The sequence below is a fragment of the Candoia aspera genome, chromosome 8, assembly GCF_035149785.1.
Source record: "Candoia aspera isolate rCanAsp1 chromosome 8, rCanAsp1.hap2, whole genome shotgun sequence".
NCBI classification, from domain to species: domain Eukaryota; kingdom Metazoa; phylum Chordata; class Lepidosauria; order Squamata; family Boidae; genus Candoia; species Candoia aspera.
This window is the reverse complement of record NC_086160.1, coordinates 1,409,665-1,434,973: the sequence shown is the minus strand read 5'-3', so window position 1 is coordinate 1,434,973 and position 25,309 is coordinate 1,409,665. Positions and strand designations below refer to the sequence as shown.

The window sequence follows — 25,309 nt, the reverse complement described above, 5'->3', positions numbered from 1 at the left end:
TAAACATTCGCCCATGGGAGTGTATCTGTGCCCTGCTGGCTGAAGCCAAAAGCTCCCTGGAAATCTTCCTGGGTGCTGGAACGGAAGGCCCTTCCGAGCCCCCAGGCCAACGGGTTCCGCAGCGCAGGGCCTGCCGCAAACCTTGCAAAGAGAAGGGAGTTTTGGCCAGACTTCCTGAGGTGCCCAAACTGGATGGGCAGAATCAATTGGGCAAGGCAGAGCCTTATGAGCCATTTCATTCAACGAGGTGGTTCTGATTCCACCCACAGGACAGGCGGATCACCCCTAGTCCTTCCTTTCCCCACGCCAGCTCCCATGTCCCGCCACCGGGTGAGAGATCCCCCGCTCTGCCTTTTGGTCTGGGGGCTACAGGTGGCCCAAAGCCACTCAGCTGCCAGTCAAGGGAGCCTCCGCCCTCCACTAAGTTTCCAGAATGGGGAACACCCTGGGAGGCCATGGATGTGAAGGAGCGCAAAATCAGTCGCGCAGGGGTGCCCTGTCTATACCCAGGTGACGCCACACAACGTTCAGAAACCGGAAGAAAGGAAGAGCCACTGGCAGGCCACAGGCCCCGCGTCCCTCACGGCTGTGTCCCCCGCAGGGAGTCCCCAACTTACTTGCCGATATACTCCGCGCTGAGGAGTTTGCCGCAAATCTTGCACTTGAAGCAGGCCAGGTGCCAGCGTTGGTCCAACGCTATCAGAGACTGACCATTCTTGATTTCAGAGCCGCAGTTCCCACAATCTGCAAAGAAAAAAGAAAGACGAACCTTCAGAAGCGGCCCCTGCCGCTGGACCCAGCAACCTGCCAGCTGGGCACACCTGGCCCTGCTTAGCTTTGGGGATCAGCCAAGACTGGCCAGGGGCAGCCCCCAGAGGGACAGTGAGCATCCATTTATTGGTTTGCAAAAGCTACAGCCCACTCAACAAGGGCTCTGCCCAGGGCACAGTGTGGTCATTTCGTAACAAAAAGGGAACCGGGCAAGTGCGCATGGCCAAAACGCCAATAAAGAAAAATCTCAGGGGCACCCCTTGACTAAAACAGCAGCTGAACAGCTGCTGAAGCCACACGCCAACAGGGTGGGGGCCATCTGAACCCCGAGGGAAGAGGGCTCCAAAGAGGGGCCGCTACTGGGAAGGCCTGTTGCGTGCCCCGGGTCCCCTGGACCCCTCAGGCCAGACAGGCAGTGGGCTGCGTCCCGGGGCTGCACCACTGAGTAAGGACCACCACTTCGGGAGTCAGTTCCGGTGAGGAATTGCAAACCGATGTTCCACCAATCGCAGGAGACATTACGGCAGCTGGATACTGGGTCCAGACTGCCAAAAATTCTCTCTGGACCAAGGAGAGATCTTGAGATTACCCATATGCACTCTGGACAGCTGTTTTTTGAATAGAGAGCAGAAACTGATGTTTTTGTGGTCTCTTGCGATCAGCTGGGAGTCATGGGATTCCATCGTGCTCTGATCCATTAATGTAACCTTTTATAGACTCAAAATTTGACCAAACCTCCTCTTCTTTAATCACTTGGGGGTTTATTTTTCTTATTGTTTGTTAAAGGTAGAAAAAACGCAGGTCTGGTCTTCGCTGGGTGAGTTTGCAATCCATTTAGAAAGCAAGAATACATGTTTGAACTTTTGTAATAGACAGCAAAAGGGTGATTATAGTGCTGGTTCCAGAAAGTTTTAAAACAGATTAAGGGTTCAGAAGGATTTGAAATAAAGGAAGACTTTGAAGTTAATTAAAAGGATCCTCTCTTGTGAGAAGTTCTTTCGTTTGTATTTTGAGCTGATAACAAGACTCTGAAGGCTGGACACTGGAGGGGTTCTCGGGCTATTTCTATTGGAATCCAAAGGCGTCACTGAAGAGGAACAAGCCCCACTGAATGAAACTGAAATGGACTTACAACTCACAAGAAAGAGATGGAAATATTTACAAATGGAATTGGATGAAGACCTAAAAATAAAAAATATATATATACAAATAATACATTAAAAGAGCAACGTGGATTATCTTCTTATATTGGAATATAAGGGATCTACTGGAGTTACTACGCTGGAAAGGACTTTGATAAAGATGACAAGAATTTTGAGACCAGAGAGAAAGAGAGTACAAGGAAGCAGATGCTGGAATTTTATTCGTGGGACTGAAAGATCGTTGGGAAAAAGGATTAAAAAAATACAAAAGTGGTTTATTGGATCATGGCCATAATAATGGGCTATCATCTCTGGTGATGTCTAATGGTTCTTTTGACTAAGACTGGATGATGATAGTTATTTTTGGCAATGTTTAATTGGGTGAAATGGATTAATTTGTAATACATGCCGTCATTTTTTATATATAAATAAGGGGTTATTATTTCTGGTAATGCTTAATGGCTTTTTTTATTGGGACTGGATGATGGATGGCAATTCTTGGTAATGTTTCAGTGTTAACAGGGATTGGACTTCGATTATTTGAGAGGGATCAGGGGGAATTCGTTTAAATGGAAATGGAGATAAAAATATTTAAGCTGTTAATTCTGATAACCCTTACCGGACTTTTGCTGATTAACGAGAGCTGAAGATTTAGAGATGGGTTTAGAGAAAATGGGGCGAGGCACAGAAGGAAGAAGTATTTGGTTGTATTTTAAGAAACAGAGATAAGTTGTTAATGTTGATTATGCTTGCTGGGGATGAAGGGGGAGGCTTCTTCTATCTCTTCCCTTTTGTTTTGGTTTGGTTTTTTCCTGCACTTTTAAAAAATAATTAATTAAAATATACACATATATATTTTAAGTGTATTTCTGGATCAAGTTGTTGTATTAGTTTTACTTGTTCAACATAACCTTCAATAAAATTATTGGGAAAAAAATAACCAGTGCTTTGAACTGGGCACAGAAGCCTCCTGGTAATCAGTCAGAATCCATCTTACTCTCACCTGACCAAGTTACTTGGCCAGGAACGTGACTTGCCGCATTTTGTACCGGCCGTGACTTCTGGGTTGCCTCCATAAACAGCACCTGAATGGTGAAACTTTTACTGTGTGCATCATTTGCATAACATCAACCTGGAGGCTGCACACAAGGCAGACATTCGAGGAGAATATTTTCTTTTTGCTATTAAAAACCACCGCTTCATAATACATTTTTCAAGCCGTAACTTACTTTGGAGGACTGGAAAACTGGTACCAGCAGGGGGCAGAGAACATTTCTGGCAGACACAGTCCTTGCCATTGAAAGTTACGCGGTCCCCAGGAGGAAACGGCTGCCTGCAGGTAAGGATAAGCAAGCGGCATTAAAGCGGATAAAGAGAACTATAAATTTGTTAACGAAACAACTCAATTTGAAATGGAACTCTGCACGAATGATGAACGTGTTATTACTAAGATGTATAAGATGCTGATACAGAGGAATCTGGAAGATGAACATGTCAAGGAATGTATGATTAAATGGGCTAAGAACTTTGGATATATTATGCTGGAGCAGTGGAAAAATATGTGGAGCTAAGGTTTGAAATTTACGCTGAATTATAATCTAAAAGAAATGTTTTATAAATGATGTATCGTTGGTATTTAACCCGATAAGTTGTCAAAAATGTGTAATGGTGTAACAAATGTCTGTGCAAAATGTTTACAGGGGGAAGGAACTTTTTATCATCTCTGATGGACCTGCAACAAGGCTAAAAAGTTTTGGGACCAAATGTGGAATATATAAATATGTAATATAAGATTCTCAAAGTGAACATACAAAAAACAACAACCACCACCACCACCCAGAAATGTCCCTTTTGGGTTTGCTGCAGCAGGAGTTAGAGAAGCAACGTGGAAATTTACTTTCACGTACGATTAGAGCTGCAGGACTTGCACAGCGATGGAAAGACCCACAAATCCCCACAGTGGAAGACTGGATGGTTAAACTAATGGACGTGGCCCAAATGGTGGCGCTCCCAGCTTTGACAAGGGAGAATGCTGTCTCTGGATTCATCGCTACTTGGCAACCACTTTTAGACCATTTGCATGTGATGGAAAAAAATGAAGCTTTACTTGCGGGTTTTAGTGACTAAATGGTTTTCTTTGAAAGAAACAATATTAATATGGTTTAATTATGGGTAAGAGATTATATCTCAGATTGTATTTATATCTGTATTGAAGAAATGGGAAACCATCTTTCCTTTCTTCACTTTTATAGTTTTTTCTTTGTTCTTTAGCTAACTTTTCTTGCTTTCCTATATTTTTTATATTGTATTTTAGCTATAGATGTATGGGCTAGAAACCAGGAGACTGAGAGTTCTAGTCCTGCCTTAGGCCCGAAAGCCGGCAGGGTGACCTTGGGCCAGTCCCTCCCTCTCAGCCAAAACCACCTCACAGGGTGGCTGTTGTGGGGAAAATAAGAGGAGGAAGGAGTATTAGGCATGTTCCCTGCCTTGAGTTATTTATAAAAATAAATAAGGTGGGATAGAAGGCTCCTCCTGGCTCCTGGCCTTTCGGAGGAGCCTGAAGACCTGGTTCTGCCACCTTGCTTGGGGCGGAGAGGGGAATAGATCTACATGGGGATGGCTGCTATAGACCACACTTGGACTGTTTTAGATTCTTTTGCCACTTGGACTTTTTTATTTTTTACTCTTATTTATATTATTTATTACTGTAAATTTATACTGTATATTTTATTCATTGTATGATGGTTGTTTTAACTGATTATTGTAAACCACCCAGAGTCCCCCGATGGGAGGAGATGGGTGGGGACAAATTGGATAAATAAATAAATAGAAAATAGATAGATAGATAGATAGATAGATAGATAGATAGATAGATAGAATAAAGTGCTTATTAAAAATTTAAAAAACAAAACCAAAACGAACTGGGCATCCTGGCATTCTTGCTAGCAACACACTCGTCCTGCAGCCTCCAGAGGCTTGTTTCTTTTCCCTCTGGCCCTCCCTTCTCTTCAGGAGCACTCTTGCCTCTGACCTTGCACGCTCAAACTTTTCTTCCGGGGACGTTCTCTCCAGAAGGGATTCTTTTCCTCCACAAACATTCCTTCACCCTCTTTCTTGGTCACCCAAACTGCTGCTCCTTTGGCTGCCTTGCAGCTCAGCCCAACATTTAATGGTCTCTGCGCAGGCACACACTGAATGGCACAATGTTCACTTTCGGAAGCTATCTATTTTATGCAACGCACAAAAGAGAGTCTGTCGTCTCTCTTCTGCAACAACTGCACAAGCAGGAATGTTAAGTTAAAAGCTGTCATTCTGCAAGGATCCAAAACCATGGCAGGACGTCCCTTGGTTAGCACAAGGTCTGTCCAGAATGCTTCCCCGTGTTGTCAACAGCAGGGGTGGAGAGTGATGCAAGGAAGCCCCCCCACTGCATAGCCTGGAGGATTGATGCCCATTTAATTAGCCACAGACAGGCAACCAAAGGTTTCTCCTCCTCTGAGACTCTGGGAATCCTGACACGTTCTGAAAGGCCGCAGCCAAGTGGAGAAATTTTCAGAGGAGGAGAACGAAAAGGGAGCATCTCAGAAGCTGACAAAGCGCAGATGAAAGTTAGCCCTTCGGTTTCACAGTCTGGGAAAAAGATGTCCAAGCAATTCAGAGACCGGCCTTAATGAATTCACTAATAAACAAGGGGCAGCATTTTGCTTATTCCATTTCCAAGGTTCTGTATCCTAACCCCTTTTTCTCCCAGCATTAGATGTGATTCATGAAACTCCAGGTAATTCCTGCTTCTCCAGCTGTTTAGGGTTTAACAAAGAGGCCTGAGGTTCTCGTGGGACGGCTTTTGGACTACAGGGACAAACAAACCGGGGGGCTGGGAGGCCGCTGAGCCACACAGCATTCAGAAGCTAAGTCTGGCCACTGGATGAGGACTTCTGGCTTTCAGGTTTTCCATCAGCAGAAAATCTTAACTGAAGGAAAGCAGTGTCTTGGATGGGACCCAAAGTTTTTGGTCAGCTGCTCTGGATGCTCTCGGGAGCCGTCCCAAAAGAAAATGGGGAGAACTGAATCTATTTTTGAAGTGGCCTATAACTCTCTGGTTTTTCTCATTTTCAGAAGGAAGATACCACTCAGGAGCTTACCGGCAGAGCACACACACAAAGCAGTTTGGGTGGTAGGTCTTCCCCAGGGCCGAGACCACCTCTCCCTCAATGAATTCCTCACAGCTGAAGCACCGAGTGCCGTAGAGCTGCTGGTAGTCCGACGTGCAGATGTAGTCCCCTTGTCTCACAAAAAAGCCCCCTTGCGCCAAGTCGCATCCACACGCTGCAATCAAAACAGACCGAGGGAGTTTCAGCGAAAGGCCTCTGAGAGGCAGACACCATGCTGTGAGCTACGGAGGAACAGGGTAGATCTTTGGCTGTTCCCTCCCTCCTCCATCTGCCAGAGAACCTGGGAACCAAACTCAAAGAGGAGGGAAGAGTTATACAGATGGCACAAATCTTTGACCTTGCAGGAAATGCTGGGAATTCTTTCCCAATTTGGCTGGGTGTCTTCAGATGGCCAGGATGGTTGCTAGCAGAGGTCAGCCAGGGAGGAGCCTATTTGTGTCTTCCTCTAGCACATCCCAAGCCCCATAGCTGTGTTGGGAGCCGAGAGAGAGAGCCAGCTTAGCCCCAGAGGCCTTCGCAGGATCTGATGCGTTCCTTAAAGCAAAGGAAGCAGGGCTAGGCTGTTGCAACACAAGCTCTGCTCCTCACGCGTGCGACATCACGATGGGTGCACAAAACAGGCGGAGTGTGCAATGGGACAGCACAGTGCTGCTTTCATCATTTGTCCCACCCCACAGACTCCTCTGCCCAGCCCCTGCTGTAGTCCTCGGGCTGAGCGAGGCATCCTGAGGAGGCTCAAGACAGCCTTTTGCTTCAACCAGGCTGTCCCACCTGGAGGACGGGCTGGACAAGGCTTCAGGGAACGTGGATGGGAGTAAAAACTCCAACTGACTCAGGGCCTTCCCAGGACTTTGGCTACCTCAAGGCAGAAGAGGTTGCCTCCTTGGAAGAAAAGTGCCTACACCCACCTTGCTGAGGGAAAAAAACACAACAGACACCAAGAGAAGAATCCTACCTCACCAGTGAACTTATCTGGACAAGAAATGAAAGAAAACAGCCATATGCCTAGCAAGGAATCCTGCACTGAACAGAGGATTGGGGTCTCTTTAACCTCCCTCCCCTGGACTGAAACCATCCATTCCAGGAGGAGAACCCGGAAGAACAGAGCTGCCTCCCAGCCACTCTAGGATACCACGTTTGACGTACTGAAGGCAGCTAAGAGGACCAGGGGAGCCATACTTCCCTATCACCCAAGTTCATCAACAAGAATCATCAAACGCAGCAGTCCTGGATCCCAACCAAAAGGGTTTCAGATAATCTGGATTCCCTGTGGCTGCAGACCAACCACCTTCTCAATGAAAGTGCAAGACTGGAGACCAGTCGATACTTAACCAAAATAGCCCTACTGAAAGATGGTTATTTAAGGACGGGACACACCAGTGCCTCTTTCAAGGAAGGAGGCACTACTCCTTCGCTCAGGGATGCGTTTGCGTTGCCTCCCGTCACCTCCCTGGCCACATTCACCAACCAGGCAGGGCAGGGATCTAATTTGGGGGCCAAGCTAACAGCATAGAGGACCCAATTTATTTCCTCAGAATCCAGAGGTTCAAACAATGCCCAGATAAGCTTGCAAAATCAAGCCTCTGTCATCTCAGCTGGACCTGTCCAGCTGGAATAAAACTTTGAATGAACAACTTTATCCTCCAGATGCTGTGCAGATACCTCACAACGCCCAGCAGACAGTCTTCTGGCTTTAGCAGGGGCGGATAACTTTAAAGAAAGCTGCTTGGGCGCTATCTGCAAATGCAGTAAGAGCAGTGATGTAATCTCAATTTGCCACTCTTACCACTACAGTGTTGATTCAGATTCGGGCTCTTCCCCTTACACAGTGACATTTGCCCATCGTGTTGCCCCAGCATCACTCCAGGGATCTTTTCTGCTGCTTCCTCTCCCAGAACCTCTCAACAAACTGAGGATCTCCCCTGGATCACTGGTTACAGAGAGGCCACTCAGGAACAACCTGTTGAGGGCTGCCACCAACCCCTTATTCCAGAGGTCAACCAGGCGCTTAGCAGAACTGCCTGCCGGGTCTTTGAGAATTTCCCCATGTGGCCACTGGAAACCACCAAGGTCTATTTGGCACTGTGGGTAGGCCAACTGAAAAAGTCCCCCCCCTTGCAGAGATCTGTGGTACCGGTTAACTCCACGGAATTGCCCCCTCAGATCATGTCTCAGCCACTCCGAGACAAAAAGACAGACCTAGCCTGGGGCCTCCCATGTCGTCCTCTGAGGCAAAGCCCATGGGTGGTCGTGATGGCCGTGAACTCACAAAGTGCTTCCCCCCCACTGAGAGAAGCAGAGCCCCCCCAGAACCCAAAGTTTAAGGGACTCTGGCGCCGGCCCTGTAATGAGTCCTGAGAAGCCAATTTGGACTGTCTGAAGAGCTGCATTAACTTCTGTGAAGGGCGAGTCAGCGGCCTGCTCCGCAGCAACCACCTCCAGCCAATGGGCCGCAGATCCTCCAGTCAAGGCGCCTGCGTCCGAGCCAAATCCAGCAGCTGGTATTGCGTTTCATTCTGGGTGCGACTGCAAGGGCACCAATAATACACCTCTGGCCATGAAGGGCCCCCACCCTATGCATTCTTTCAGAGCCAGAGACTCTAAGAGGCAAAAGGCTTTGCAGTCCAGCCTCTGCCAACGGCGCAGCTGCCATGTGTGAAGCGGCGTCTCTGCTGCACCCCCTCAGGTTGGCAAACCGGCAGCAGGGAGTAAAAGCTTCAGCAGTCGTACTGTGCTTCAACTTTCATCATCAACTGTTTCCAGCCAGCGGCCCCGTCCTATGAATGCCGAAGCCCCCTCGCTTAGGCCTGGTTCTTCTGCCGGTTCTCCCAGATGACCTTCAGGACTCTGAAACGTGCCTATTTATAGACCTGCGACGGAACGGATCCACCCTGGGCCACCCGCTGCTCTTGACTCCCCCACGGGCGGCCTTTTGTTCACTACGAAGTTCACCTTACAGCCTCCTCAGTCTGAAGCGGCCTGTTGGCCAATCTGTGGCAACCACCGCACGCCTCGGCCGCCTTCTAAGGTGCCCAGAGGACTCGCCTTCCTTTCCCACGAAAAGAACAGCCAAAGGCGAGATTCTTCCTCCCCGGGAAGAGCCCAGGGCCTTCCTTGCAGGCCCACGTATCGCTCCCAACTAAGTGCCAACTTCAGCGCAAAGATGGGATCGCAGGGGGAGGGCTAAACATCCCCCTCCAGGGGCCAATTAGCCCCACCCAAGTGAAAAAGAAAACTGAGATCTGTCCCAGGATATCGTTCTTGGACTTTGCTTGGGGCCCAAAAAGAGGAAACTGCAAGGATTGTTTCCCCTTTTGCGAACCTGTCTGAAAATGTTCCCTGTGGAAGATGCTTGGATCTGGGATGCATCTTCTCAGGAGTTTGGAATGGTCCCCTCTCTTGACATTCTGAAAATAGGCACAAGCAAATCCCTTTTATCAGCCTTGCAACTATTAATTAATTTTAGTACTGTATTAATTTATGTTTTCAACTTTTTGCATTTTGTTTCTTTAATCTGGCTGCTACCTGCTTATCTGAGCAGAAACTTGAAGTATAAACTGCAAACATCAAAGGACTGTCTAGAAAGCCTCTTTTTTTGGCCTTGCATGACCCACACATTCCCTAGCATTAAGTATCCCTGTGGGGCTGCTTTGAAACCCTGCTCCAGTTAAAGATGCTGAACAGCTTCCTCATTCACTCTCCCCATCCCGGGGTGTTAACAGCTGCTGGAAAAGAAGGAGGCTGCCCATATTTAGGATGGATGCTGCCTTGCAAATCCAAGGAGTCTTGGCCCTTGGCCAGGGAGGAAAGGCCTCTCTCTTAATGGTGTTAAGTCCCTTTTATCCTGCAGTCACCCAAATTCAATCTGCATAGTCATAGCCCACCCTAATTTTACTGTCCTATTTTCCCATGGATAAATTTCTGCAAAGCATGCAGAAGTGCAATTTTTAGGGAGGAATATTTGGCCACACCACGGCAAAATGACAAAAATGCTATGCATTCCGGTCTTTTCCCCACCAAATAACTTACTGCACATACCTTTGCAAACAAAACATTTAATATGAAAATACTTCTTCTGCACTCTCAACACTTCTCCTTTGCATGGACTACCACAATTGTGGCACAGGATTGCAGCTCCAGAAGGCTTCTCCAAATGGCTATGCACAGCCTGTAGTTGGGAAGCTGCAAGAAAGGAAAACAACTGTTATCAAAGGGTTAAACAGAAGATTGCTTCCATTCCTGCTTTCACCCTTCAGCAGAAATGACCTTATTCTACCAGCGTTTGAAGGTTCGTGGTGATGCAGGCCTACCCAAACTCCTGAGAGTTCTCTCTGCCCCAAGCATCCATGTATTATTAGGGGACAGTTTGGATTTTTATTGGGCATCAGCCATGATTTAATGTAAAACTGACAGGGCTCCATTTTGCTCCAGTGCAAGCAGAATCACCTCCACAATTCTCAGGGGCAAGCTCACTCCGTGGTTCCCCTTCCCTTCCAGTTCATAGCCATTTATTCTTAGCATGAAAAGCAGACTGGAATTATTTCAACCGTAATTGGCCAACCTACCTCATTAGGCCCTGAAACTAATTTCCGCTGGCGTGCAGCAAAAACGCCAGGGAAACGAGAAACGCCCGTGGCCCCCAGTAGTCCAAACATGAGTGGGTGTCTAGGCGAGCAACATCTGTGAAATATCTCTGCCTTATTCTTCCCAAAGTCCAGTACTCTTCCCGCCCAGAATCCACTGGAGTTGGGCGGCTAATAAATTCAAATAATTTTTAAAAAAAATAAAATAAATAAATCAGTTAATGAAAGACCTGTATTTCCAATAATAACAAATTAATAGCTCAAAACATCATCATGTAATGTACCTTACTTTAATCAATAACTACTTTCAATCCACAAGAATGTACAGATGTGTCATAAAGGATCCCAAGTGCCCGGAGGACATCAGACAATGGAAGGAGGACATACAGTTGTAATCAAAATTATTCAACCCCCATTGCAAATCAGGTTGATCGTCAAAATGTACAGACTTTAAGCTGTTTGCAGTGAACAAATCAAACAAAAGCAATTGAAATATCTCAACACAACAAATGCTTCAAGTGGTGCCCCCAAAGTCAACTGAAAATGCAACTTACAATGACTTCTCCAGTCTCAAAATTAGTGAACCTCCTGAACAGAATCTGTCACAACAGCACACATACAGTATGCAAAACAGGTGTTGTCTCAAGCACGTCTGATGCAACTAATCAGGGGCTTCATTAGTTGCACCAGGTGGGCTTGAGCAGGAACACATGAAATACCTGAACTGGCTATGGGTTTGTTGAGTGTCACGTTTGACTGCATGTTAGAAATAACAGTCTGGCTAAGTCAAAAGGATGGTCCAAAAAGGTAAGAGAAGAGATCATCGCCCTTCGCAAACAAGGAACAGGATACAAAAATATAGCAAAGGCACTGGATGTTCCTAGAGACACCGTTGGAAGCGTAGTTCGCAAGTTCAGAGTTACAGGAACATGGTGACACTACCTGGACGGGGCAGAAGAAGGAAGCTGTCAGTGGCTGCAAGCAGATTTCTGAGAAGGCAGGTGGAGAGGAACCCTCAAGTGACTGCAAAGACCTGCAGCAAGACTTGGTGGCAACAGGCACTGAGGTTTCAGTGAGCACAGCAAGGCGCTCACTAAACACAGAAGGTTCCCATGCCAGAACTCCAAGATGTACACCACTGCTGACCCAAAAGCACAAGAAAAGTCAGCTCCGATATGCTCAAAATCATATAAACAAGCCACAGAAGTTTGGGGATTCTGTTCTGTGGTGCAATGAAACAAAACCGGAACTTTTCGGCCCGATGGATCAGCAGTATGTCTGGAGGAAGAATAATGAAGCATACGCTGAAAAGAACACTCTGCCTACAGTTAAGCATGGTGGTGGCGCGGTGATGCTCTGGGGCTGCTTTGCATCCTCTGGCACTGGAAGCCTGCAGTGTGTGGATGGGAAGATGGATTCATTGAAGTATCAGGAAATCCCAGGAGAAAACGTCATGCCGTCTGTAAGGAAGCTGAAGCTTGGGCGTCCTTGGACCTTCCAACAGGACAATGATCCCAAGCATACCTCAAATTTCACTAAGGCTTGGATGAAGAAGTAGTCCTGGAAGATTCTACAGTGGACATCACAGTCACCTGACTTGAACCTCACAGAAAATCTCTGGTGGGTTTTGAAGAAGGCGGTTGCAGCATGCAAACCCAAGCATATTACTGAACTGGAGGCCATTGCTCATGGGGAATGGCTAAGATTCCTCAGGAACGCTGCCAGAAGCTGGTGTCCGGCTACGCATCTCGTTTGCAGCAGGTCATAACAGCAAAAGGGTGCTCTACTAAGCACTGAAGATGCTTGCCATGAAGGGGTTGAATAATTTTGAGACTGGAGAAGTCATGATAAGTTGCATTTTCAGTTGACTTTGGGGACACCAGGGACGCGGTGGCGCTGCGGGTTAAACCGCTGAGCTGCCGATCGGAAGGTCGGCGGTTCGAAACCGCGCGGCGGGGTGAGCTCCCGTTGCTAGTCCCAGCTCCTGCTCACCTAGCAGTTCGAAAACATGCAAATGTGAGTAGATCAATAGGTACCGCTTCGGCGGGAAGGTAACGGCGTTCCGTGAGTCATGCTGGCCACATGACCCGGAAGTGTCCTATGGACAACGCCGGCTCTAAAGGCTTAGAAACGGAGATGAGCACCGCCCCCTAGAGTCGGACACGACTGGACTTTACGTCAAGGGAAACCTTTACCTTTTACCTTGGGGACACCACTTGAAGCATTCATTGTGTTGAGCTATTTCAATTGCTTTTGTTTGATTTGTTCATTGCAAACAGCTGAAAGTCTATACATTTTGACAATCAACCTGATTTCAATGGGGGTTGAATAATTTCAACTATATGTCTCTGCTTGAAAATAGGGCAAAAGAGAATTCAGGAAGTACAGACCACTCAGTCTGACCTCAGTCCTTGGGAAGAACCTCAGGTAGATCATAAAAAGATCCTTGAAAACAATGCAGAGACTGGCTCTGAAATTTTAAGAGATGGGATGAAGAAGTACTATATAGATCTCTCTGCACAAGGCCCACTTCCCACTTCTGTAATTATCATCACATTGTTACCTAATGACATTAAGGTTGATGACAGCTTTCTTTTTCTACAGGGTCTGTAAAGTAAGGTATTTTAAAAATTATATGGAATAATAAAAATGCAAAAAGAGAAACCAGTATTACAGGAGTGCACTCAAAAAAGAATTAAGTGCCTGTCATTTAAATTGGCAATCTTGGTTAAAGATGTGCTTGAAAGCATGTCTAGATCCTTAGGGAAGAATGATCTAACATTCTTGAGCCAGTTTGCTGGCCACTGAGTGGACTCTGTGCTTAATTTTTAAAGAGAGAGATAATGGGGTATAATTTCTCTAGACTATGGGTCAGTTATATCTGCAAACTGGGACTCATATCTCCAAAAACCTAGTTAAAAGTATCCGACTTTTCTCAACTAGTTAGACAAGAATAGACTTCCAAGGAGAACCAACTTCTGGTCAATGGATTCCTCGGAGCAAAGTTAGTGAAGCCATTGTGAAAGAACTCCAGCAGCTGCTACATATCAAATCCAAGCCCAATTCATGATAACATCAAGGTTCAAGCTGTGGTGCCTCCTTCTCATACACTCTCGCAATACCATGAGCCGGAGGCCACTCTCTTTTGGCTAAGAGGGAGAGTGTCTACCTGTCCCATATTCTGATGACTGGTCAGGTATCAGGGTGTTTGCTTGTGAACTTGCTCACCCTCCAGGTAAGGCGCCTTCCTGTCCTTAACAGTGGCATGGCTGAACCAAGGCTGATACCTGAAGCTAGAGCTCTCCCACCTCTCCGTCCATTAACTGGACCGCAGATTCTGTGACCACAAATAAGCGTGATGTCACAGATTTGGATTCAGCAGGAGCCCTTGTGTACTCCTGAGCTAAAATAATGCTGGTGATTAAGTCATTTTAAAAAGTCACTTTAAAAGGTCACTTAAAAAAAATAAACAAAAATGTCACTTAAAAAATAATAAAATGCTCATAAGATAGCTATCGTCGAGACAAACAATGGACTTAGTCCAGCTTTCAACGAATGCTAGCAGATATTCATTTGAGGTAAAAGATGCACTCATTAAGAAAAATATAGGCTACGAAAAATTCACTTCTAAGTAAACGACATCATGAAGAGAGGGAAGCATGGGAGGGAGGGAGGGAGGGAGGGAAGGAGCAAGTGAGTGATAGAAAAAGAAATGGAGAGAAAGTGCCCTTGTTTCTTAAACACAGTGAGTCATTTAGCTAACAACAGATCAGGTGGAAGACGGACACGTGGACAGCACAGGAAGGTGCCTGCTCCCTTTTATCCCCCACCATCTGCCTTAGTAGTCCACCCAGCCTATGCCTGCAGGAGGAGACGCAATCGCCCACACCCGTTCCCACTGTCTTGGGACCTGCTCGTGACTCCCATCTTCCCTCAAAGCATCTAGAACTGATCTCCGGGCCAGAGCACCAGCTGCTCCTGGCCCTGTGAGTCAGGACTGCAGACCAGAATGTCTTGTTCTTGTAAATCCAGTACTAGGGCCGTTTGGCATCAGTGGCTTTGCTCTCCACAGTAATTAATTTGTTCTTTCTGTGAGAACTGAATACACCTTTGTTGTCTTCTAAAATTAGTACCGGTTTGAGTTCAGTCAATCCAAAGACCTCATTGTAGACAGAGGAGAATTGTGTACTTTATGGTAGCCAAAGATCAGGAGGAGTCTGGCAGCCCCTTTTCCAACTAACACATTTTATTAAAAGGCAGTAGCTTTCATTCTGACCAGCCTTCTAGTGATTTGTAAATCCATGTGGCTTCGTAACTGGCTAGGCAAAACTTACTCAGCCACGGTTGGTTGCTTCCTGCTGGCCCACCTGATTGCTCTATCGCTTAGAGGAACAGGTGCCCACTTGTAGACTACCTTCAGCTCAGTCTGAATCCATGTGGCCAGGTAGTCCAAGGTAGCTGCTTGCTGGCAGATCCAACTTTAATTCAACTCATCCTCAAGATCTCTGCCCAGCCTCTTGACTGCAGTCAAGCCTCTTTTGGGCTGGCACTTATTCTTCTGCATTGGATTCTCACTGTTGTGGCCATGTCTGTCCTGGTTCTTGTTGACACATACAAGAGCTCTCCAACTGTGGTTCTCTATTTACTGTTCTCAGCTTCACTGTTCTCTCTTCCCTTTAGAAGGTTGGCTTCCATAAGCATGGTGACTGAATGAGCCTCTACGCACTCTAATCTGACCGAATTGTCTCTGTCAGCCGAGGAGATAACTTCTCTCCTCATCTCTTTCAATCTGTCCTCCAAAATCCTAAGAGGTTGTTCACCTCAGTTTCTTCGTTCAGAAGCCCTCCAGTCTCTTTGCTCTTTTGGTTGACCTCACAATAAGGACAGCATAACAATGTGCACAGGTTTGGACCCCTGAGGGTATGAAGGAACCTGTCTCCTCGCTATGTGGATGACTGTTGGTTTTCTTGGCTGCTGTGTACTTTGAATTTTGCATACCTGTCTGTTTTTATCATTGTCCATTGCCCAGAGTCATCATTAAGATGGGCGGCGATATAAATTGATTAAATAAATAAATAAACAAAACCATGGCAATAACTTCCTCTAATTTTCCATGTAAGAAAGCAGTCTCTGTGTCCAGATGTTCAACTTCCGTGCCTCTGGCTGAACCATTTCCATGACAGAGGAAAGAGCTTCATCAGAGTCTTCTCTGTATTCCTAGGAGCATCCGTTGGCCAGTACTCCGGCTTGGCAATGCTGGACCTCCTCTTCCGCACTGTGTTTCATCTGGAAGACCCACTGCTGCTTTTCTCATGGCATGACGATGCACAAGTTGCTGCTCTCGCTTTTGCTGCTTCTTTCCACTTGTCAGTTTCCCAAGCTGACAGCTTTTGAGTATCTCCCCATGTCCTGGATCTTGTCCATTAGCCTGACACATACGTGTGTGTGTGTGTGTGTGTGTGTGTGTGTGTGTGAGTGAGGCTTCTGTAATTGTCTGCACCACCTCAGTCAGGACGTCAGTCAGTTTTGGACTGTGATGCTGGCCTGAAACTAGAGACAGGGAACCGCAGTGGTAGTCTTGTCTGCTAGTGGATGCTGGGGTCAGATCCTGCTGCTTTGCTCCCAGCTGGCTCTACTCCGGCCTCAAAGTAAGCTACACTCACTTTTTTATCCTTTCAGTGGATATAACTTGGATCCTGTACCCCTTGTGCCAGCTGCACATCCGACCATGATACCTTATCCCATTACAGAAACATGAGAAAGAGAAGAAGCTCCCTAGTCTCTCAAACGCAGAGACACATTTAACTAGTCAAAGGTCAGGTAGAAACCAACCAGGTACAGCATGAGAAGACCCTTCTCCTCATGGTCAAAGATAACCAGGAGCAAAGAGCTCCAGCACGTCTTCTACTGTCCACAGTGACCTGCTTTTGAACATGTAAGAGTTGCTTATGTGAGATGGGTGGCTATATAAATCAAATACACAGTATAAACTTGCCTAAAAGAGAAAAATGCTCCCATCTTTCCTGCTTCAGAGGGCGCATGACTTCGTTGAACCTATTGTTCAAATACATCATGAGCTTACACTAAAAGATTTTGACCCAAGGTTATTTCTTGTAACTTTCTCTTGCCCAACACTTTTTCAGGTATCTGAAGAGTGCTGTCATATCCCCCTCGGTCTTCTCAAGGCTAATCATGTCCACTGAAGAATCTCCCTTCAAGGACTCATATTCCAGGCCTCTGGTCATCTCTGATGCTTTTCTCCAAACTTCTTCTCACTTCTCTGAATCATTTTGAGAGTCCGGTACTCAGGGCAGGAGGTGGGGTCTATCCAGTCAGAACAGAGTGGACCGATTGCTACATGTGATTTGGAAACAATTCCTACGCAGCCTAAAACTGCAGCCCTTTTTCACAGCCATGTCACACTACTGAGGCTTATTTAACCTACTGTCAACTATAATTCAAATATCCTTTTCGTTTGTACCAGATATCCCCCATTTTAAACCTAGGCATTTTATTTCTGTTTTCTGTAACGGCATTTCTGTCCATCCATTTCTCTAATCTACCAAGACCTTTTTGTAGTTTATTTCTATCTATTAGAATAGTAACTACCCCACTCAATTTATGTCATCTGCAAATTTGGTAAGCACCCTCTCTACCTCCCTCCATCAAACTCATTATTAAAAATGTTTCAGTGTACCAACCACTGGGCTGAACTTCGTGGCACCCTATTCCATTCCTCCGTCCAGTTCAACAGGGAACCCCTGCTGAGCACTTCTTTGGCATGGTTTTCCTATCCCCTTAACTGTCATGCATCCAGCCCACTCTTACTTAGTCTGCTAATCAGCATGGCAGAGATCCATGTGCTGTACAAATCTAAACAACAAAAGCCTAACAGCATTTTGAAGTTCCACTGATCATAGATAACAAACTACTTTGCTCAAGCCCTTTGACAAAACAATCGAAGTCGCTGACCTGGGCTCTCCACTGCCTGCTTAAACCACACCTTCTAAGGCATGTGGCTTTGTCCAGCTTTTCCGGAAAAGACCTATGGGTCAGGAGCCCCTGTGATTAAAGAGCCACTCTGGGATGGGCCTGATTCTGGTGCTAAAGGCAGTCTGGCCTAGGACTTTGGCAGTTGCAGTACCTGAACTGAAAGTGACGTTTCCCCAAACACGAATTTAGAGTTCACTCCAGCAAGTGTATTAGGCTAAAAGGAGCACTTGCCGAATTCCAGCCAGCGGACAGATTTTCAGTTTAGAACCAAGATATTGTCATCTCAGCGGACCTCAGGGCAGAGGTTTTCTTCTTCTCAGAGTTACAGCACACAGGAGAGGCGGCTCTCTTCACTGATCATAGGGGAATTTGCAGATGGTTGCTTGCATAACGTTTGCTCAAATCTTTAGTAATCTGAGAAACACCTTAGACAAAGCTTCTGTTGGCTCCCCTGAGGAGCACCACATCCGACTCTCCATAGGTGAGAGAGAGATTGAGAGATAGACAGGTAGTTTATTCGGCCAATGACCAGCATATGTGAGAGTAAAATAGGACATCCTGAAGTCTGGGCTGATCTTGTCTTACAGCTGGACCCATACTGACATCTAAGTACCATATAATACAAGAGACAATCTAATCTATAAAATTTGAAGAAGGAAATAAGTTACCCCAAAATACATACTAAAAAACTGTGGCAGATTTCATTAAGGGTCTAAAGTTTTTAGATTATCCCCCAACTGCTACAGCGGACAATGCCATTCACATCTTCTAAGCGCTGGTGGACGATGCAAGATCAAGTTTCCAAGCAACTTCCTGATGGCCTTAAAATCTCTTCTGATTCAGGCTATTTACAAAAGGGCGGAAGCTAAACATGGCTTTTTCAAATACGGCTGCTCTGATTTTGGCATATGAATTTCAAGTTTCTCCTGTTCTGTTAAATCTGCATTTTAGTGCTGTATTATAAGACATGTTTAAATAAAAGTGACATCCATATTCAAAGCCAGCTACTTAACAGGTATGCTTCCTTTCAAGTACGTTATTAAGATTTATTTCCAAGCAAACCATTTGAAATCACACTCAAAATCATCCTAAAACCTGCAGATGGGGAGTGAATCTAAAGAAAGAAATCACATCAGATGGGCAGAATTGTCATATTATATATTATTACTGGCTGTTTCTCCAGGGTAAGTTGAAGAAGAAAGTTGTTTAGGGAAGAAATGCCCACAGCTCCATATAATCATACTGTAGTATAATCATTTGTAGGATGAAGCTTAATAAAATATTCTGAAGCTTTTTCCCAAAAAATATATAAATGACGTTGTTATTCATATAAATAAACTAGTCATATAAACCAGTGTGCATAGCTGTCCTGTCTTCCCCTCCCTTCTCCCCACCTCCACCCCAATTTACATCCTTTTCCAAAAATATAATTCTATCGAAGAAATTTTAACAAGATAAAAAACAATACAAATCTTAGAAAAGCAACAAAGAAAATAAGAAAGAAGCCCCAATTTAAATCCTAGACCAGTTCAGCCACCCAGTGCATCTGATGGAGATGCAGCTCTCCAAAGCTTGTGTGCTTTAACAGAATTGGTGAGTTGCAAAAGGAGCAACTGGACTCCTGTTTTTTCACCACCAAAAATTAACACAGCTCTCCTCCTGCAGTGCCAACAGGAAAGGAAAGGGTCAGCCCCACCTTTTCTAGCTAGTACGTGGGGCTTGAGACATCCTCCTGTCCCAGGAAGGCACCTCTTCCCTTCAGGTGCAGGGACTGACACCAGCTGGGTGTTGTTCAATTCCTCTACAGAGTACCATGTTCCGCTTAACCACCAACTTGCAGCTAGTAACACGCATGGGAACAGAAGAACAAGTAACAAGGAGTGTAGTAAAGTAATTCTTATCTTGGGATGCTCAAGTACTTCCTCTTTCCTAATAAGGTAGGAGTGTTCGGTGTCTCATCTGATTAGGAGAAGGACACTTCATGGGGAACCTACCTACCATTCTCCATCAACAGAGATGGAGACCAGGACAAAGAATACATTCTCAAAGTGGGCCAGAGTAATACCCTCCAGTCACCCAATGTGGTCAAGAGCTGTGCCTAAAGGGGCACATTTAACTGTTATATATTTTATAAAGGTTGGTGGCTCCACCCAGAACTGTCCTCTGAATGCCTATTAATGGTACCCTTTTGGCTAAGGCCATGGACCCCCAAATTGCTGTGAAGCAGGAAGGGGTGGCATCTTGCTGACTGCAAATAGCAGGGCAATCCAACCCATCCATTAAGTGGAGTGGAGTGGGAAACTCCCTGTTCTGTTACAACAATTAGGTTTTTTACAGCAGCAAGAAGTACCAGTCCCGTTGACTGTTGATGGTATTAAGAATGTGATTTTAACTTTGAGTAATGGCAAAGTAAATGGCATCCAGGACTTGATAGATTTCCTCTGGAATGGTATACAATAGTGTTTTTTCAAACTTGGCAACTTTAAGATGTGTGGACTTCAACTCCCAGAATTCCTCAGCCAGCATACTTAAAGTTGCCAAGTTTGAAAAACACTGATATAAAACATTTCCTGAAATACTTGTTCCTAAACTTTATGAGTAACGTAACAGTATTTTGGAAGAGGGTGTTCTACTGTTATCATTTAATGGAGTCTATATTACAGTTATACTGAACCAGGAAAAGTTAATACTTTATGTTGCAATTATTGCCCTAATTCTCAGATCAACGTAGAGTATCAGTAAATACTGTAGATTCTGTTAAAAACAGACATGTCTGAAATAATATTCAACTTGTGGCAGATCTCCCTGAACTGAGTATAGATAGAGAGGATCCAGCTGCAATTACAGGTGGTCCTCAGGTTACGACCATTCGTTCAGTGACTGTTCAAAGTTATGACAGCACTGAACGAATGGTACTTACGATGGGTCCCCAGCCATCGCAGCATCCCTGCAGTCACGATTTCTGATGTTCCCTGCTGGCTTCCCACTAGCAAAGTCAGTGAGGAATTCTCACTGGGGAAGTCAATGGGGAAGTTAATTCTGATTGGAGAATGAGATTGTGAAGGTATCTAGAGCCAAAGCATTTGGGGCTTTAAGAAGTCCAAATCAGCACTTTGAACTGGAACCATAAGCTTATTTGGAGCCAGTGCAGAGTCCACAGTGCAGGCAGACTGTACCTAGCAGGGCCAGCTAACAGGCCCTGCCCTCTGGACCAGCTGCAGCTTCTGCACCATCTTCAAGGCAGCCCCAGATGCAGCACCCTACAGTGTAGTTGGCTACTCTCTTCATGGAGAGGGCTTCACCACAGCCCCTCGTTTATTGCTCCTGCCAGTTCTGTACCTCCCCCTTAGCTCTTTTGCAAAGGCATCCAGGAACGGCATCTGTGACCCCTGCTGGCCCTTGGGATCCTGCAGAGGTAATGGCTGTTGGGGAAGAAGGCCCAGATCCAGACTGTCCCTGAGCTGATCTATTCAAGTTGGTCTCTGGTGGGGCTGGGGGGAAATCTTACTTGGCGGCTGACCCTCTGGAATGCATAGGGCGTAATAAGGTAGCATCTTGAATGGGAGGTGGCAGCCTAGCCCCCCCTGTCTTGTCCCCTCTCCCTCCCTACAGAGAGGCAAATGATGGGGGTGAACAAGACTCACTGAATTCAGGAGCAGGTGATTCCCCACAAACAAAGTTTGGTGTAACTCTACCCTTCTGACAGGAGCTCCTGGACTTGGCATGGTAACTGGGCTACTGAATCTTATTGCGTCTCTCTTCCCCGTGAGTCACCATGCTGGGCATCCAAAGGCCTCTCTCATCCTTCCCTCGAGACTGCCTCTCCTCATCCAGCATCTTCCGGATCTCCTGCTCCCATCCTATGGGTGGAGTAAAGGGAGATCTAGTGGGCTTGCTCCTACTGCAGCCTTGGGAGGTTGGGCGCTGCCATGCTACTTTCCCCGTCTTTGGCCCACTGAAGTCAGGAGCCATCTCTCCTGCTGCCTTGCAGACTGACCTGAAGCCAATGCTGCCACCCCCTCCTGAGGACACCACCCCCTCTGTCCCTTCCACTCCGTGGATGCCCTTTCAGATGCAGCCTCCCCATGGTGCATTAATCCCCCGGCACACAGTGCCAAGAGGGGTGTTCACACAGCGGAGGAAGTGCTGGTGGCCTTCTTCTCTCTTGGCTGCCACGGAAGAGCGATGGAAGCTGCTGCTCCTGCCAGAAGGCAGAGTGTGAGTCTGAAGGGGGGTGTCCTCCAAGGGGCAGAAGGAACCCTTCAGAAGGTTCCTCCTTTCAGGTAGGAGGGGCGAGCTAACCTTTCCTTCGTTTCCGGTGGTGGTCCTCCAAAACACGGGCCACCCGCACGGCCTCTCTTCTCTCCCGCTCTCCCCAGAACGCTTGAGGAGAAGCCGGCTGCTCCTGTCAGAGGTCTCTCTTCCAACACTGAGCCCAGAGTACTCAGCGAGGCCGCAGAAGTCCCCGATCCCACAGCCAAGGACCCTCCAAGGGGCAGGAGGCACCTGGTGTCAGGACCCCCGTGATCCACCAAGTTTTTCTTTCTCTCAAAATATTTCATAGCCAAGGAGGTGCAAGACGGTTAGAGGATTTTTCTATGGTTTCCAGCAAAGCAACAAAGAGTTTTGTGGCATTTGACAGAGATTCAAGCAATGTGATGTCATAACAAACACGTCAAATCTTTAAGAGCCACAAGAGACTTTGCTATTATTTCTGTTGCTGATAAAATATATTCTCTTTGTCCACAACAGAAGGATGCCTCCTCCCAAGTCACTACACAGGACAGCAGGTGCAAATACCGTTCATTCCTTCCCTCACCCACAGGGACTGGTATAAATAGATAAATACATTAGTCTTTGTGCCATGATTTAAATGGGTTTAAAATGCAAAGCTGCAAAGTTGTGCAGCATACCTTTTATAAGGATCAGCAACATTTCTGTTGGCTTGCTTTCCCCCCCCTTTTTAAATCCAAAATAGCACTTACAAAGCAGGGAAAGGGGGGGGGGGTGAAGGGGCTAAAGACAAGCATTAGTTTCGTGGTTCACAAGGCAAGAAAATTCACTCCAGAGCTTAAAATTACCTAATCCACCCAATGTATATCCCTGTTCCAATGCAGATAAAGCTCTTCCCCTTTTTTGCTAGATTTCTGACAGGCACCACGATCTTTTCCATTCCTCCTAGCACCATAGGTGTTATCAGTCATTCATGAACGGGCAGCTCTGGTCTGGCCAACCTTTTGCTGCTATTAACCAATTCGCCACCATTCATTGCCGGAATCACCAGGGCTGCCGTTCGCTGCATCCAAGAAAAGCCCGGGAGAGGGATCTTGGTCTCCGGGGGATGCTCCCAGCGAACAGGCCTAAGACCGGTCGATCCTGAGGGATGCCGGGAGTCGTAGTTCGGGAGCAGCCCGAGGGCCACAGATTCCTCACGTCTGCATTAGAGGATCTCTCAGGCTGTAACGTGGGAATTCGAGAATAATTTCACCAGATATTAGCGCTGCGGCGGTGTTCAAAACGAAAAACCAAACTACGCCGCCAAACGCTGCGGGGGGGAGGGGGCAGCGCTGCTCCCACCGCTCCTGCCGCTGCTCCCCGCGTCGCCCCAACAGCCCTGCCGGGGAGGTCCGGCGGAGGCGGCCAGACCGACTCCAGGCCCTCGCGGGAGCCCCCGAGCCCCCGGCGCCCAGCCGGGGGAGAGGAACCCGTTTCCGCCGGGGCCGCAGCGGCCAGCCGCCGGAGCTGCCTAGCGCCGCGGCCCTCGGCCAGGTGGATCAAGAGCCGGGGCGGGGCCGGGCGGAGGGTCTGGCATGGCGGCGGCGGCGGCGGCGGCGCTCGGAAGGCCAGCCTCCGCTGCCCGGGCGAGGCGCTCCGGCCACCGCCCCGCTCCCCGCACATCCTCCCGACCGCGCGCGATTCGGGGGCAGCCGCGGGGGCAAGAGCCGAAGCGCCCAGCCGGCGACCGTGGCCCTGCCCGGCCGGAGGTGCCCGGCCGGCAGCCAGGAGGGGCCTCGGGGCCAGCAGAGCCCCCGCCACGCGCACGCAATCGGCCGCTGCGGCCCCTTCGCCTTCCCGCTGGGCTTGGCGCAGCGTCCCGGCCGGTGCCCGCTCTCCCCTGGCCGCTCTCCCCTGGCCGATGGCGGCGGTGGCCGCGCGTCTGCGGGCGGCGGGGGAGCGCGGGCGCGATGGCGCCCCTCCGGCCTCCCCGGAGAAGCGGGCAGCCCGCAGCAGGAGCCGCAGTTGGACGTGGCTGCCCGGCGAGGGGCGCAGCCCGAGAACCGCCCGCCGCCGCCCGCCTACCTGCCGTGCTCGAGCTCATTTTGCGTGGCTTCGGCCCCGTGCCGCGGCGCGGCTGGAGCACGCATCCCCCGGGCACCTGTTGCGCGGCCTCCCCGCCCGGCGGCGGCGGCTCTTCTGCGGCGGCTCCTGCTGGCTCCCTCCGCCTCCCTGCGGCTGGCGAGCCGGGCGCGCCGCGGCGCTTGTGCGCGGCTGCGGCTGGCGCTCCTCCGTGCCTGTCGATCTCCGGCGCAGAAGGTGGGGCGAGCGGCGGGGCAGGGGAGGCTGCGCCGCCGCCCGCCGAGCCCGCGCGCCTCAGCCGGCCAGCCAGCCAGCGGCCAGGCGGCGGCGGGCGACCGGCGCCTTTGCGGAGCCGCTGGGCTGGGCGCCAGCTGGACGAGCCGCAAGACAGCGGAGACGCAGCGGAGGGCGGGAAGCGCCTCCTCCGGACCCGCTCTGAGGCCGCTCCGCCTGGCCCCCGCAGCGCGGGTTGAGGAGGAGCGCCGGCCGGCCGGCCGGGCCGGGGAGAAACGCCAGGCGCCCGGGTCGTGGCGCCTGACCTGCGGCCACTGGTGCTCCGAACCGGGGGGGCGTTGCGGGAATCACCTGCGCCGAACTCCGGCTCTCGCGCTGGGCGCGGCAAGTCCCACGGCCTCCGCGGGGGCTTTGGGGGACGGCGCGGATGGAGGTCGGGGCGGGGGCGGCCTCCTGCAGTAGCGTCAAAGAAGCCGTCGAAAGTTGTGTAGGAAAGGGGTGACGGTGGAGCGTCCCTGTGGCGCCGCGCCTCGGCCCAGCGCGGGGGCTGCCCTGCGCGGGCGGAGGGCAGATGGCGCCCCCGGGCAGGGCCGGCGCTGTCCCCCTCGGCGCGCCGTCGGCCTCGGGGCCCAGGAGGGCTTCGCGGGGAGGCGCCCAGGGCCAGCGGTCGCGGGGGCTCTTCCCGGAAGGGCTGAGAGAAAGCGGGAGGCCCAGGAGCGGCGGCGGGGCAGCCGCCGGGCCCTCGGGCCTGGCGAGCCGCGATGCGTGTGCGCGCGCGCGCTTCCCCGGGGGCTGGAACTAGGGAGGCGACGAGCGGTCTCTGGCATTCTTGGCAGGTTCCATTTGGCCACGGTTTAACCATGATTTCGTGAGTAAGCCGCCATTGGCTGGGATATCGCGTGCTCTGCGGCTGAGTTCGGGCAACCCCGCGAGCGCCAAAGCCGCCTCGGCGACTCTGAGCAAGCCGCGCGAGAGGGGCGCGGGGCTTCACCTCCTGCGGAAGGAGCGCCCCGCCCGGCGGCTTTCCCCGCGGCCCCCCTCCCGCGCGCCGTGCCGCCCCCGCGAACGGGCTCTCTGCCGAACGGAGAATCGGTCGGAGCCTTGGCCGGCGCCCCGG

General features: G+C 49.0%; 1 protein-coding gene across 1 annotated transcript in view; it reads right to left on the bottom strand.

Moving 5' to 3' along the window:
- The window catches only part of ABLIM2 (actin binding LIM protein family member 2), a 63,157-nt gene extending 38,812 nt beyond the window's left edge, over positions 1-24,345 (bottom strand). Inside the window, exons 1-5 of the mRNA XM_063309804.1 lie at positions 23,962-24,345; positions 10,124-10,267; positions 6,062-6,239; positions 3,143-3,252; positions 618-744 (exon numbers count right to left, since the gene is read on the bottom strand). Coding sequence (XP_063165874.1) covers positions 618-744; positions 3,143-3,252; positions 6,062-6,239; positions 10,124-10,267; positions 23,962-23,980 — 578 coding nt within the window. The 5' untranslated portion in view covers positions 23,981-24,345. The remainder of the gene's footprint in view (positions 1-617; positions 745-3,142; positions 3,253-6,061; positions 6,240-10,123; positions 10,268-23,961) is intronic.
- Positions 24,346-25,309: the final 964 nt, after the last annotated feature.